The 14,621-nt window shown below is 41.6% G+C and overlaps 1 protein-coding gene across 1 annotated transcript in view; it reads right to left on the bottom strand.

The window, feature by feature from the left end:
* Nucleotides 1-14,621, bottom strand: part of ANKFN1 (ankyrin repeat and fibronectin type III domain containing 1) — a 278,523-nt gene that overhangs the window by 13,665 nt on the left and 250,237 nt on the right. Inside the window, exon 16 of the mRNA XM_075846863.1 lies at nt 11,378-11,591. Within this exon, the coding sequence (XP_075702978.1) occupies nt 11,378-11,591 (214 nt within the window). The remainder of the gene's footprint in view (nt 1-11,377; nt 11,592-14,621) is intronic.

Genomic DNA, 14,621 nt, shown 5'->3' with positions numbered 1-14,621 from the left:
TATCCTCCCCTAGAAGCAGGAAAGGGGATTTATAGAAATCGAGCACAAATTGTGCCCCTCCCAAAAACAAGTACATGTGTGCGCGCCAAAAATTTTTATGTGTTTTAGACCGTTTAGAAAAAAAAGGGACGTGGCTAAACAAATAAATAAAAAAAAGTCATAAAATGCAGCAAATATATTAACCGTAAACACCTTTTCTTGGGTGCAACATATTGGTTTAAAATATGCCAGCCATGAGGTGGCAAAAGGTAAAGTGTCTAATATACCCAAAAACATAAAAAATAGAAGATTCTGTATGTGCTATTGTGATTTTGATGCATTTTCCGCCTGTCTTGTCTAGTTTTAACCTCTCTTAGGCCCGATGTGGGCCGTGTAAATGAGCACCGATCAACGTGACTGCTCGTTGATCGGCTCTCGTTTGCTCCTTTCAAAGGAGCTATGCATCGGGACAAGCGCACGTTACTACAAATCGCTCGTCCCCATACATTTCTATTATGTTGGCGGCAGGAAGATGTGTTGCCGACAACGATAATATTTTCGGCTGCAAAAACTATTAAATTAACCAATTCACGAGCATTTGCTCGTTCATCGGCTGATCCTTGCCCGATAATTGGCTTGCGTAAAAGGGCCCTTACATTATGTCTCTATTAATAAATTAGCTTCATTGTTTGTATGGGAGAATCTTTTAGTAATACGGAATGCAACGCTGCATGTCCCTATTGTTTGTTAGAAAAAATTACTTCTACATAAAATTAGAGGCACACAAAAGGTACAATATGGGCTAATAGCAGATCATGAACGTAGTGTGGACATGGCCTTAGCTTGTCAGGCAGATGACAAATAAATGATATCAACTCTGGGGTTGTTCGGGCACGGGACCGCTTTTCATACTGATGTCCTATCCACAGGACTTCAAATCCTTATAGGCAGGGACGTAGCTAAAGGCTCATGGGCCCGGATGCAAAAGCTGTTTTTGGGACCCCCCCAAACTTCTCTTCATGGCTGACGGCCCGCAGCCTTCAGTTGCATCCCTGGGTCTCCTAAGTGACCCAACGATGCAGCACTAGAAGCCACCGGGCATCGCTAGTATCTTAAAACGGCTGGGGCAGTAGCACCAATATATATGTATCCCCCCAAAAAATCTTCATGTATATATATATGTATGTATGAGACAGCATATCTAGCACTACGACCCCTATTGCTATGGATAGGATTAAATACAGAGGCTCAGAGGACAGTATCACACACAAAAGGATTGGATGCAATGCCCAGAGGCTTAGTTACAGGGCACAGCAGACAGTATCACACATGATAGGCTTAGATACAGGTCCCAGCTGACAGTATCACACACAGCAGGCTTAAATACAGGGCCCAGCGAACAGTATAACACATGATAAAGCTAGATGCAATGCCCAGGGGACAGTATCCCACATGATAGGCTTAGATACGGGGCCCAGCAGACAGTATCACACTAGATTGGCTTAGATACAGGACCCAGCGGACAGTATAACACATGGTAGACTTAGATACAGAACCCAGTGGACAATATCACACATGGTAGGCTTAGATACAGGGCCCAGCGGACAGTATGACACATGGTAGGCTTAGATACAGAGACAATGTGTGATATGGTCTGCTGGGCCCTGTATCTAAGCCTAGCACATGGTAGGCTTAGATACAGGGGCCCAGCAGACAGTAATCTGGGCCCTGTATCTAAGCGTACCGCATGGTAAGTGATGTTTGACTGGCCATGACCTGGGCGAGCGTGACTGACTTAGTTCTGCGCCCGCCCCCCGCCACGTCGTCGGTACTTCCTGGGAGACAGGAGAGCCTGCCCACATTCTACCCTGCAATCCTCTGCTCTTGGACCCCTCAGCGGACATCATGCCGCTGGGTCTACACAGTGGACAGTGTGGTGAGGGAGACCACTTTATTAAGGGGCCCGGTCGCAACTGCGACCCTTATAGCTACGCCACTGCTTCTAGGGAAACTTATGCTCTATTATCTAAATTGAGGCCGCAGTGTGAACTTTAGAATTGCTGGCACTTGTAATTAAATTATAGGCAGTAACCCCTCGCAGAAATGTCTGCCTCCTTGATCCCTACTTTATATCACATGTCTCTACGATATTATAGTTTTTTCCTTTCTTTTATACATGTTCTACTGTAAGGCTAAGGACCTTTTAAAGAGGCTCTGTCACCAGATTTTGCAGCCCCTATCTGCTATTTCAGCAGATCGGCGCTGCAATGTAGATTACAGTAACGTTTTTATTTTAAAAAAACGAGCATTTTTGGCCAAGTTATGACCATTTTTGTAGTTATGCAAATGAGGCTTGCAAAAGTACAACTGGGCGTGTTGAAAAGTAAAAGTACAAGTGGGCGTGTATTATGTGCGTACATCGGGGCGTTTTTAATACTTTTACTAGCTGGGCGCTCTGATGAGAAGTAACATCCTCTTCTCTTCAGAACGCCCAGCTTCTGACAGTGCAGATCTGTGACGTCACTCACAGGTCCTGCATCGTGACGGCCACATCGGCACCAGAGGCTACAGTTGATTCTGCAGCAGCATCAGCGTTTGCAGGTAAGTCGATCTTACCTGCAAACGCTGATGCTGCTGCAGAATCAACTGTAGCCTCTGCTGCCGATGTGGCCGTCACGATGCAGGACCTGTGAGTGACGTCACAGGTCTGCACTGTCAGAAGCTGGGCGTTGTGAAGAGAAGAGGATGTTACTTCTCTTCACAGCGCCCAGCTAGTAAAAGTATTAAAAACGCCCCGATGTACGCACCTAATACACACCCACTTGGACTTTTACTTTTAAACACACCCACTTGGACTTTTGCAAGCCTCATTTGCATAATTACAAAAATGGTCATAACTTGGCCAAAAATGCTCGTTTTTTTAAAATAAAAACGTTACTGTAATCTACATTGCAGCGCCTATCTGCTGCAATAGCAGATAGGGGTTGCAAAATCTGGTGACAGAGCCTCTTTAAGTGGCTGTCCCACTAAGACAGCCCCTTTTTAACCTCTTAATGACCATCCCAATTTTCGTTTTTCCCTCCCCACCTTCCAAAAGCCCAAACTTTTTTATTTTTTACAAATATTTTATTTTAATGTCGTTTTGATCACTTTTTATTCCATTTTTTGGGGGAAGCTAAGGTTACCAAAAAACAATTCTGGCGCTTTATTTCATAATTTTTTTTTACCGAGTTCACTGTGCGGGTTAAATAATGCATACTGTAATAGTTTGAACTATTACGGAGGTGGCGCTACCATTTACATATATTTTATTTGGGGGGGAGGAATAAAAAAAAAAATAATAGGATTTTTTTTTTTTGTACATTTAAAAAACTCTTTTTTTTTATGTCCCCTACGGGTCATGAATCGCTGATCATTGGATCACTTGCACTATATACTTCAATACTAATGAATTGCACTACATTGTGATTTTGACAGGCTTCTATTAAGCCTGTTGGCCGCGGCATCTAAGTGGTTAATACACACAATCAAAGTGATCTTTGATTCCGCCCATTACAGTGAGGTGTCAGCTGTATCATACAGCTGACACCCGCTGAGTACGGAGCGCGTTAAGATCGGGTTCCTATGTAGTGTAAACTCTGGAATTTCCTCAACGGAATTATATGCGGAAATTCCGCAGCATTTACAGTAGCAACAAAGTGAATTTAGAAGATCTCATGCCCACGCTGCGGAAAAATGCACAAAAGTTGTGTGGAAAGCGTTCTGCGACGTGACCTTCAATTCCACAGTATGTCAATTTATGCTGCGGGTTCTGTGTGGACATGCTGGGTGTTCAATGGGGAGCATAAAGTTTGCAACAGATTTGTGTTGTTGCGGTTTGTACAGCCTTTACACAGCGGAAATGCAGAAAAAACTCTGAAAATACGCAGGTGCCCATATACTTTGCTATAATCAATGTTTAACACTAATTCCACAGGTAAAATGCACTGTTTGGTGCAGATTTCTGTGATTGGCTTAGGCTTCATTCACATCTGCTTCAGGACTCCGTTCATGGGTTCCTTCGGAGCTTTTTGTCGGGAAAACCCATGAACGGAATCCAATCTGAAACAAACGGAAACCATAGGATTCCGTTTGCATCACCATTGATTTCAATGGTGCTGGATCCAGTGCAAATGGTTTCCATTTGTCACTGTTGTGCAAGTGTTCCGTCGTTTTGACGTAATCAATACCGTAGTCGACTGCGCTATTCATTCCATCATAACGACGGAACCCTTACACAATGGTGACAAACGGAAACCATTTGCACCGGATCCGTCACCATTGAAATCAATGGTGATGCAAGCGGAAACCTATGGTTCCAGTTTGTTTCAGTAAGGGTTCCCTGACGGAAAGCTCTGATGGACCCCCTGACGCAGATGTGAATGAAGCCTTACCAGCGTTTTTTTTTTAAGATTCCGCTGCAGATTTTCTGTTTCAGAAAATCAGCAGCATATCCTGTGTGAGAACATACCTTTAGCCCGTTTCATACTTTCCCCTGACGGCTGCCACATACATGTACGTGGCATGTCATTAAGGGGTTAAACAGAAGCCAGCTTGACAATCAAGCGATTGCCATTACTGCATGCTGCTGTGGTTCTCAACCCTTTTGTGTGGCTTCACCCAACATTGGCGTTAAAGACTGAAGATCTAAAAATTGGTATGGTGAAGATGTGTTTTTGCTCTTTTTTTTATACATAAATCATGTAAATTGTGTCACCTTTTCCTGAACACTATAAAGCATACACAATGCATTTATTTATCTATCTATTTCTGTTACTTATATAGCACCAACATACTCCGCAGCACTATACAGAGGTCGTCACTTACTGTCTCCATTGGGGCGCACAATCTAAATTTCCTATCGGTATATCTTCTTCCATATTCTAATACTTTATGGTGATTACATGAACAAAAATATGTTATTTAAAGGATCCAGGACTCTTCAAAAATAAAGCCTTGAGTGTCACAAAGGGGATATCAAAATTATAAAAATAGCCAAACAAAATTAATTTTTGAGGCGAAAAAAAAGGGGTTAAAAAACTGATAAACTGCTTTACTGTATAGACATAAACTACTTTGCCGACTTGCTGACTGAGAACAGTCTGACATGTAGACAAAATTTGTATTTATTGCTTCTTTTTTTTTTACAAAGAAAAGTAACAATTGTCCATTCCACTGCCTAGAACAAGACTAATTTATAAAAACCCTCAACAAAAAGGAGTCCTTACGGCCAGTTTACCCAGACTGTAAATAATGGGGGACTGCCAGGAGTTTCTACTAACGGAGCCCTTTCCCCAGATCTTCATCTGTCTGTAGAGTGATTTTAGCTCCTTACCCAAGTGTGTTCCTTCTTAATGGAGATCTGTCTGCGAAACAGAAACTCTTTTCAGCATCGAGCAAACTCCTATTTGTCTTCACGCTGTAGCATTTTTTTTTTCTGTCGAGAGAACCCACGCTGAAATGAGTTAATGGGCTGTGGAGCCTTTCAGACAGCTATAGGTATAAAGGATTAAGTATCAGGATCATATTGTTGCTGTGTAATGTGTCAATGGGAAAAGTATTCCACTTTCTAGAGCCTGTAATAACTTGTTAAATCAAGTTTCACGGCTTTTATTTTTTTTTTACAAGTAGCACTTCTGAAAAAGGGACATGTGTTATCAGTCATAGGTTAGGGCTTCTCTCTCAAATAACTATTAGGAAAAAAAATGGTAAAAAGACCACAGGAAATGAAAAAAGTAGTTTTAGTAAAAAAGAGTAAAAGCCAAAGTTTTAGAGTAAAAGCCTTCTATATTTAAAAGGAAAACTTTTTCCTATTCTATATTAAAAAAAATTATTCACTTGCTTTACTAGCAACTCCTATAAACCATCTTCTTTTAAGAGTTTTGAATTAAATTTATCCTGGAAAAAATATGTAATTTAATAGGGAGAATACCAAATAAAGAGGTAAAGGACAATGCCACAGAAGATCCTCCGGTGGGCCCAGACTCTGACCCAATAATAAGCGCCATAAGGTCTAGCAGAAGACAACCCCATTTGGTGCTGACTTAGAAGTCAAACACTTATCACTAGGGTCTATTTCTTATGGGATGATTCACAGTTAACCTAATAGAATTTATTGATGATGCTTTTCTATGTGTACAATAATAACAAGTGGATGTGCACATATTCTGTAGAGGTGGTGGGTGGGCCCTCAGAATCATTCCCTCTAATGGGCCCAAGGGACCCCGGTCCGATGCGGACGACGTTCATTCCATTTCAGAATGTTCACCTAACGGCACATATCCAGTAGCTCAGTCCCAAGCCACATCTAGTGTGCAGATTCTTATTGGCTGGCCTGCGCAATAGCAAGAATCACTTCATCACCCGTGTATACGTTTCCTGATATTGTGAATAAAAATTGTCGCACTAGACACAGCTTCTTCTCACAAGCACTGAACACATTAGGTGAACGTTCTGTGAGAATAAAAACAACTCCAGTGGGTGAGATAACAAGAATGTAACAGAAATATCTAAACACAGGAACATTTTTGAAAAATAATTTCAATTGAAAAATTCTTATTTGATTCGGGGACAACTTGTTGAATTCCCCAAGACCTCCTTTGATATCTAGTAGCCTAGTGGCCTATCCGCTATTATGCACGTCTTGCTTGTGTTCCTGGTATCCAGAAGTTTTGTGGAAATTGTCCCTGGTGTTCAGTGGTATGCTATCCAAAGCCCCGATACGGATAGGTTAATAACATAAGACTTCCCGTTCCTGCACTGATCTATATGATCAGTGTAGGAAGGAAGAAATAGAACAGCTGTCACCTTAGAGCAGTTTCCTGGCAGTGCTTCATTCATTCTTATGTCTTAAGAAAATAAATGTTTTCTGCCTTCCTACTTTGTTCAAATATATAGGGCAATGAAAGGAAACTTTTTACAAATGACTTTCATTTTCATTTCTAGGTACAAGGTTGAAATATGGTTTGAAGTCCCAAAACATGAATTGTTGAAGAAGCAATTTTAATATATGTTCGATGTTATTATTGCTCCACTATATCAGGATTTTAATAAGGTTGTCCACTACCGGACAACTGATGACCTATCCACCGGATAGGTCATCAGTATATCATCGATGCGAGTCCGACAACCGGACCCCGAACCGATCAGCTGGTCCGGTTGCCTGCAGGATAAATTGTCTACACAGTAAAGCAGATGTTATTGCACAATGTACAGAGCCAGAAGCAGTTGGCTCCATACATTACATAGCAGCCGTGCTGCCAAACTGCAGCTCTGCTCCTATTCAGTTGAACAGTACTGCAGCTCGGCCGCTATTCCATGACCGGAGCCATCGGCTTCTGCGATTGACGTCCGGTGCACGTAGGCAGCCAGAGCAGTTGATCGGTGCGGGGTCGGGGGGTTGGACCCCCACAGATCATGTACTGATGACCTATCCGGTGGATAGGTCATCAGTCGTCCGTTTGTGGACAACCCCTTTAATTATTATTTAAAGGGCTTCTATATTTTAATACTGATGCACACTAGAAATGCTTTGACATTGTAGTATATACTGTACTATGGATGAGATTTCAGTAAAGTTATGTTTCCACTCCTAAGAACCCTGTCTTTTTTGTTTTTACATATTATATTCCTTTTAATTTGATAAAAATAGATAACAAAAATCATGAACTTTATCAATATACATGGCAACACAATATACAAAAGTTTCCATACACCCAAACCCACCCACTACAACAGCCAGAGGAAAAATAAATAGATACAAAAACATGTTTATTCCAATCTACTTCAAAAATTGTGTTGCCCAAATCTTCCAGTTTTTGTTAAAAAGACCAGGGTCCCGACAGAGCCGGCCTTAGGGGTATGCAACCTGTGCGAGTGCACAGGGGCCACTGGGAAGACTGTTTGGACTCTGTTCTGTGCTCCTCGTTACACACACAAGGGAAGCAGAGGCAGCAAGAGCAGAGGAAGATGCTCCGCCCACAGCCCGTAACTGCAAGAAGCAAGGAGAGATGGTAAGTGCCTATGTATGTCTGTACGTCTCTGTGTGTATGTGTCTGTGCGTATATGTTCCAGTATGTGTGTCTATGTGCCGGTGTGACTATATATGTGTCTGTATGTGTATGTCTCTGTGTGTGTATATTTTTGTGTGTGTGAGTGTATATATATATATATATATATATATATATATATATATATATATATATATATATATCCATACGTGTGTGTGTGTGTGTGTGTGTGTGTGTGTATGTATATGTGTGTGTGTATATGTGTGTGTATGTGTATGTGGGTGCCTGTGTGGGTATCAGAGTGTGATATCTTTGGTGTTACATAGGACTGCAGGTAACATCCACTACATTATCTGTACTCAGAGAGTTATCACTGTGTGTTATCTGTGGTATACATATTTGTGTGTGTATACAGGTCTCCTGTGTGTATGTCCGTATATAATTACCTATGTGTATGTGTATATATATTTGCCTGTATATGTCTTTATGTATGTACAGTATATATGTTCCAGTATGTGCATGTCTACAAATGTGGTTAAAGGGGTTCTGCCACAAAACACATGTATCCCCTATCCACAGGTACCCCCAGCGATAAGGAGAACTGGGAACGTACCCCATGAGAAGCTTGGGACTTTCGGGTTCTGTGTGCGGCTTGTGTGTCCGGCAGCTCCATAGAAATTAATGGGTGACCGGCGCGCCATTATTTTCTATGGAGCTGGCTGACACACAATCTGGACACAGAACCCGGAAGTCCTAAGCTACTCATGGGGGACGTTCTCCGTATCGCTGGGGATAGGGGATACATGTGTTTTATGGCACAAGCCCTTTAATTTTTAATTGGTGGAGAGCAACAATAGAGCATCCCGCATAGGTCGCCATTAAACCTAAGACCAGCCCTGGGTCCCGAACCGGATCTACAATAGAAACCTTATTCATGAGACAAACCAAAGAAGAAACCACAGGAGGTTTCTGACATTTACCGTTTTGAAATATTCATTTTTTGCCAGAAGAATGCCCAATAAAACAATTTTTTTCAACTCGGCCTGACCAACTAAACCTAGATCTGACCCTAAAATACATATCACAGGATCTGCAGCAACTTCAATCTCAAAACACAAAGACAAACGGGCTAATATTTCTTGCCAAAAACGGTGTAATCGGTAGCAGCGCCACAGTAAGTCCATCAAATGAGATTTAAAGAGCCCTGGCTGACTAGAGCCCTGGTTGGTCCCATTTCAACAGTATGTACGCCTTAAAATATTACATTTAAAAAAAAAAAAATAAAAGTAGAGAATGTCTAATATACTATTTTCTTGGTTAGTCATTTATTGGCATAATGTTTTGTAAATGCTTGCGTTTCTTTGCTTTCCTATCACTCGATTGAATATAAAAGTACAAAGAAAAAACAAGACAAGTCTTTACATAGAAAAGAAAAGGAGAGAATAAAATATACCACAAACCTCCAGAACATTTACAGCTAAATCAAGTGACCTATTTAAACCACATCAAGCAAAGCAAAAGCAAACAACTTGAGGTGCATAGAACCATGTACCAACGACGCATAAATCCCAACTTTTCCTGAAATGTAAATAAGCAAACCCCTATTCTTTACGAGGAGCCCAAGTTACTTCTTCTTGAATTAAAGTAGGTCACTGAAGCAGTTCCAAGGGGTATTATTTCGGCTTCTAAGATAAATTGGCCCTTTTTCATGCTCTGCTCCAAACCATAGACATCAAAAATGAGTTGATTGTACTCACACTTATTCCACCACCTGTCTGGAACTGCTTAGATGAGAGGGTTTTCATTTAGTGGTTTTCTGGTTAAACTGACTTAGTGGTAAATTGGGCTTCTTTGAAGTGGCGAAGCTTGTAACATTGACTGTATACACTACAGCTACCCACTGTTATTCTTCATTAGTGTATTGCTGTATGAGATGGGAGATTCGAGGGAAATTAGTGGATTAAGGTCTATGCTCTGTAAACTGCTACTGTATAAATCAGATTTAATTCATTCATAAAATGTCAGGTCAAAATAAAAAAAGATATACGATGGAATAAGTGTCTCTACTCTAGGACATCGTTTCAAAAGAAGCCATGGCAATCATGTGGCCTGAAATTTAGCGGAAACCATAAAAGCCACGAGTTGCCAAAATTATTCAAAACATCTTTCACTTGGTGCCAGCCATAACCTGTGGGGTAATGATCACGAAGCATTATTTATTCAAACACAAGGTCGTTTAAAGGGTAACTACACGTTCAAAAAACTTCTGACATGTCATAGTGGCTTGTCAGAAGTTTTGATCGTTGGGGGTCCGAGCACTGAGACCCCCAACAATCGCTAAAACTAAGAGGCAGAAGCGATCGGATGAGCACTAAGCCACTTCATTTCTTTTTAGCTTTTCTCGGAAAGCCAAACAATTGGAGTACGGGCTTGTAGACTTTATATTGAGCCCGCACACCAATTGCTCGGCTTTCCACTGAAAACCGAGCAGAAACGAAGCAGTTTACCCATCACCCGAGCGCTTCTGCTTCTTCGCTTCTTCTCAGTGCTCAGACCCCCATTGATCAAAACTTCTGACATGTCAGAAGTTTTTTTTAAAGTTTAGTTACCCTTTAATATAGTACAAGCAAGTGCTTCATTTCTATATTGTATCTGGCCGCCATTTATTGCATGTTTTTTCTTTAGTATGGACAAAGGTGTAACATGAAGCTCTTGGGCCATAATGCACAATTTGTAACAGCCCCCCCTGCCAAGTGGCAATTATAATACTGGTGTATTCTTATGTGGCGCGAGGCACTTAGGCCCCTCAGGCACAAGACCTAGGGAAGCTTTATTTTCCATAGTATTGGGTGCCTAGCTGCTTTTGAACACAGCTATGATCAGAGATTCTAGCTTTGCTCCATGAGCGAAGGAGAAACTGAGTCTGAAATCTATTGGCTCAAGTTACTGCTTTGTCCCTTTCCATGCAGCTCTGCCTGTGTTGATTGGCTTCTGTGAAGGAGCACAAGCTCACCACAAGCTTAGCAGGAAGTCAGTGCATGATGAGATGAAATCCATTACAGCAAGAAAAAAATATTATGTGATTGAGACACATATGCTGAGCTAAATGACCCTAAGTAAGGGTAAAGCCTGAATGTCCCCCCCCATAAAATTAATTTCTTTGCATCAATTTCATCTAAAAGGCTTTGCTATGGACTGAGTAGTATTGTAGTATCGAGCCAGAGAGTGCATTAGCTAGTGATTTTGGAGAAATCTGAATTTTACATAGTATTTCGAATTACAATTAGCAAAAAATGTAGACTAGGTTAGGTAGGAACACTGCACATGGCCACGTTTGACAGGAATCTTACCACTTGCGGTCTTCTTCCGATGCAGCTCTGGTGATGGCGAAGGGGACGGCAGACAGTCTAGGTGTGAGGATGTGGAATTATTTTTCTTCTGACTTTGTTCTTCTGAGAGGTCAAGAAATCTTGTGATTGGCAATCCAGCTACCGGTTGTTTATATCTTGCATACTGAAGAGCATCCATGATCCATCTCATTTCGCGCCAAATTTCATCTGTTTGCTGCAAAATATTAATGGTTCCTAAGTATGTTCCTTAGTATTGTAATAAGTAACAGGTAAAAGAGCATCTACCCAGATAAAATCTACTTTGGAAAAATTCCTCTTACAAAAGTAATTAAAAAAAAAATTATTACTTGATAGCTTAGTTATTGTTCATCATCTGAGCAATGAAGCTTCTGCTACTTTACTAGTCTGCGGTCTTAAACATATTCAGCCATAATTAAAATATAATTTTTCAATATATACTTATTTAACTTAATCGGTGACGGAGTGGAGAATGATTAAAAGAACATACAGGAAAAAGCTGATACACAGTGTTATGCCTAGTCCCGGGCCAGAGGTCGCGTTGCATGACTAATCTTATTGGTTTTCTTTGAATCTCACATTGCCCTCTCTGCACTAATCATAATGCAGTGTGCCACATTTACTAATGCGGTCTTATAGTTAGAGAGCAATAACGAAGTCCAGGCAGGCACAAAATGCACCAAATTTACACAGTGGTGCCCACATGCTGCATGCTCATTTTGGCGCATCTTGCAGGACTTGTTATACACTTTTTTCTCTTCCTTATACCACTTTTGATTTGACGTACTTTCCGACAAGCCACACCCACTGACTCGCTAACTCATGCCCCCTGTTCTGAACACTTTTAAAAGGTATCTCGTAAGGTGCAAGCATCAAAATTGCGGCCAAATTTTTGGAAATTTTTTAGACTCAGAGTAGGAAACCTGTCCCAGTTTATTAGTTTTGACTGGAACGTTCCTTTAAGTCACTCTATGATATATTTGTTTTTATTGCTATTGTGTGGTAATTTTCCAAATATTTAAAGATCATTCATATTTTCCTTCTTTTTCCACCAGTTTTCTGCTTGTTTTTGTGGCTAAATTTTGAAAAGTAAATCGTGTGCAACAATTATTGAAAACGCCAGGTCAGACCTAGCACCCATTGAAAAAAGTTTTTTTGAAGGGTAAAATGTTGTATGCTGTAATTTTAAGATGTTTCACTTTATTTTTGCCCTATTTCAGTTTTAACTAGGCTTTTCTTCACCCTTGGCAAAGATTCAATATGCTGCCCTGCCCCCCCTCCTGGCACCCAGGTCACCTTCTCCACCCCCTCTTCCAAGAATTCTGGATGCATGTTGTTCTGACAGGTACACGTGAATACAATGCTTACATCAGGGATGATTCTAGCTTTTCTGCTGCCTAATGCAAGAACTGAAATGATGCACCCCCATAAAAATCCAGGTAGTCAAAAGTAGAAAATCCAGATAGCCAACCGCTATTTGATCACTCAGACTTATAAATCGAAACCAAAATTCAAAAGGGTTGTCCGAGAGCTAATATATCTATCGGACAGCAGGAAATGTTCTAAAATAGAAATAAAACAATACTCACCTGTTAAATCCCCTGCCACTCCAACACGGATGATCTGGTTGTTCCCGCCAGTCTTTGTATATTTTCCTGGAGCGTCGACAAGCCGCACATCCCCCTAACCAATACAGCTAAACACTGGACAGTAGTGATGCTAGCAAGTAGGACACGTCACCAATAAGGCCAGTGACTGGATGCCGCGGGTTACATGGAGGTACAGAATATCATCACTTCAAGAAATAAACGAAGACTAGAAGGGACCACCGGAGCATTGATGCTCAAGCTGCGGGGGATTTAACAGGTGTGTATTGTTTGGTGGTTTTTTTAATAACTTTTCCTGCTGCCAGATAAATGTTTTAAACTCTTTACTACTGCACCACTCTGTCCCTGAGGGAAGAAGAGTGGAAGACAGAGCAGTATTTATGGCCAGGGATTAATTCTGATTCATAATTATTAAAACGCCCTGATGTCTGCTCAATAGGCTCCCCTCCAGTGGCAAATATGTACCAGCAGTCCGTCCGCTCCACTGTCTGGAGCAGCTCGGCGGCACCATACGCCAGATTCCCTCTGTCCCTCCAGTCCCACGGACGAACACATACAGCATAGGGCACCTGTGCAAGAAATGTGTTTGGGCCTCTCTCCCTTTAATGCCAACAAAATAATATTATTATTCATTTATAAATAATGATAAAAAAAAACTGCATGTGCGTCACCTAGACAAACCATACACGAGACACATGTCACACAATCTGGCCATATGCCGCACATACACAACTCATGCTGGACACATGCCACACACATCACTCACACCCTGGACACGTGCCTTAAATGCCCCACTCAGACATTGGATACACGCCGCATACACTCAGGACTCATGCCGCATATGCGCCTCTCACACTCACAGCTCCGAAGTTATGCAGTGGCCGATGTCGCAAGCAGATGTCTCCGTACACTGTATAGCGGCCATGCTTCAGAACTGCAACTCTGCTCCTATTCACAGTACTGCAGCACGGCCACTATACTGTAATCGGAGCCATCTGCAGCCAGAGCAGCTGATCGGTGGGGGTCCGACACGCGGACCCACACCGATCATATATTGATGACTTATCCTGTGGATAGGTCATCAGTATGAAAAACCGTCCCTTGCCCGGACAATAACGCTTGTTGACCACTGTCAAATCAAAGCAGTCAAGAGAGTGAAATCTCCGGCTTAAAAAAAGCCCTGCCTTCGATGTTGTAAGCTCCGTCCAGTTATCCTGCTGAACTCTGCTCCTTCTGGCGGCTTAAAGAGGCTCTGTCACCAGTTTTATACTTCCCTATCTCCTACCTAATCTAATAGGTGCTGTGTTGTAGATAAATACGGTGTTTTTAAAAAGAAAAAATGTTTATTAGTGACAAAGTTATGAGCATTTTAACATTTACGCAAATTTTTTGCTAAAGCCCAACTGGGCGTTTTTTTTACTTTAACCAAGTGGGCGTTTTAAAGAAAAGTGTATGATGCTTAACAAGCAGTGTCATACACTTCTCTTAAGTGCGGATTCAGATGAACGTGAGCGTTCTGCGCCCGCACAAAACGCATGCATTTTGCGCACGTGGCAGCAGCGTGACAGCTCCATGTGTCCTGTTCATATGGATGCGCGGCTGCGTGCTTTTCGCGCAGC

The sequence above is a fragment of the Rhinoderma darwinii genome, chromosome 13 (assembly GCF_050947455.1).
Source record: "Rhinoderma darwinii isolate aRhiDar2 chromosome 13, aRhiDar2.hap1, whole genome shotgun sequence".
In the NCBI taxonomy this organism is placed as follows: domain Eukaryota; kingdom Metazoa; phylum Chordata; class Amphibia; order Anura; family Rhinodermatidae; genus Rhinoderma; species Rhinoderma darwinii.
Note: the sequence above shows the minus strand (reverse complement) of the source record. Positions and strands in the feature narration are given on the sequence as shown.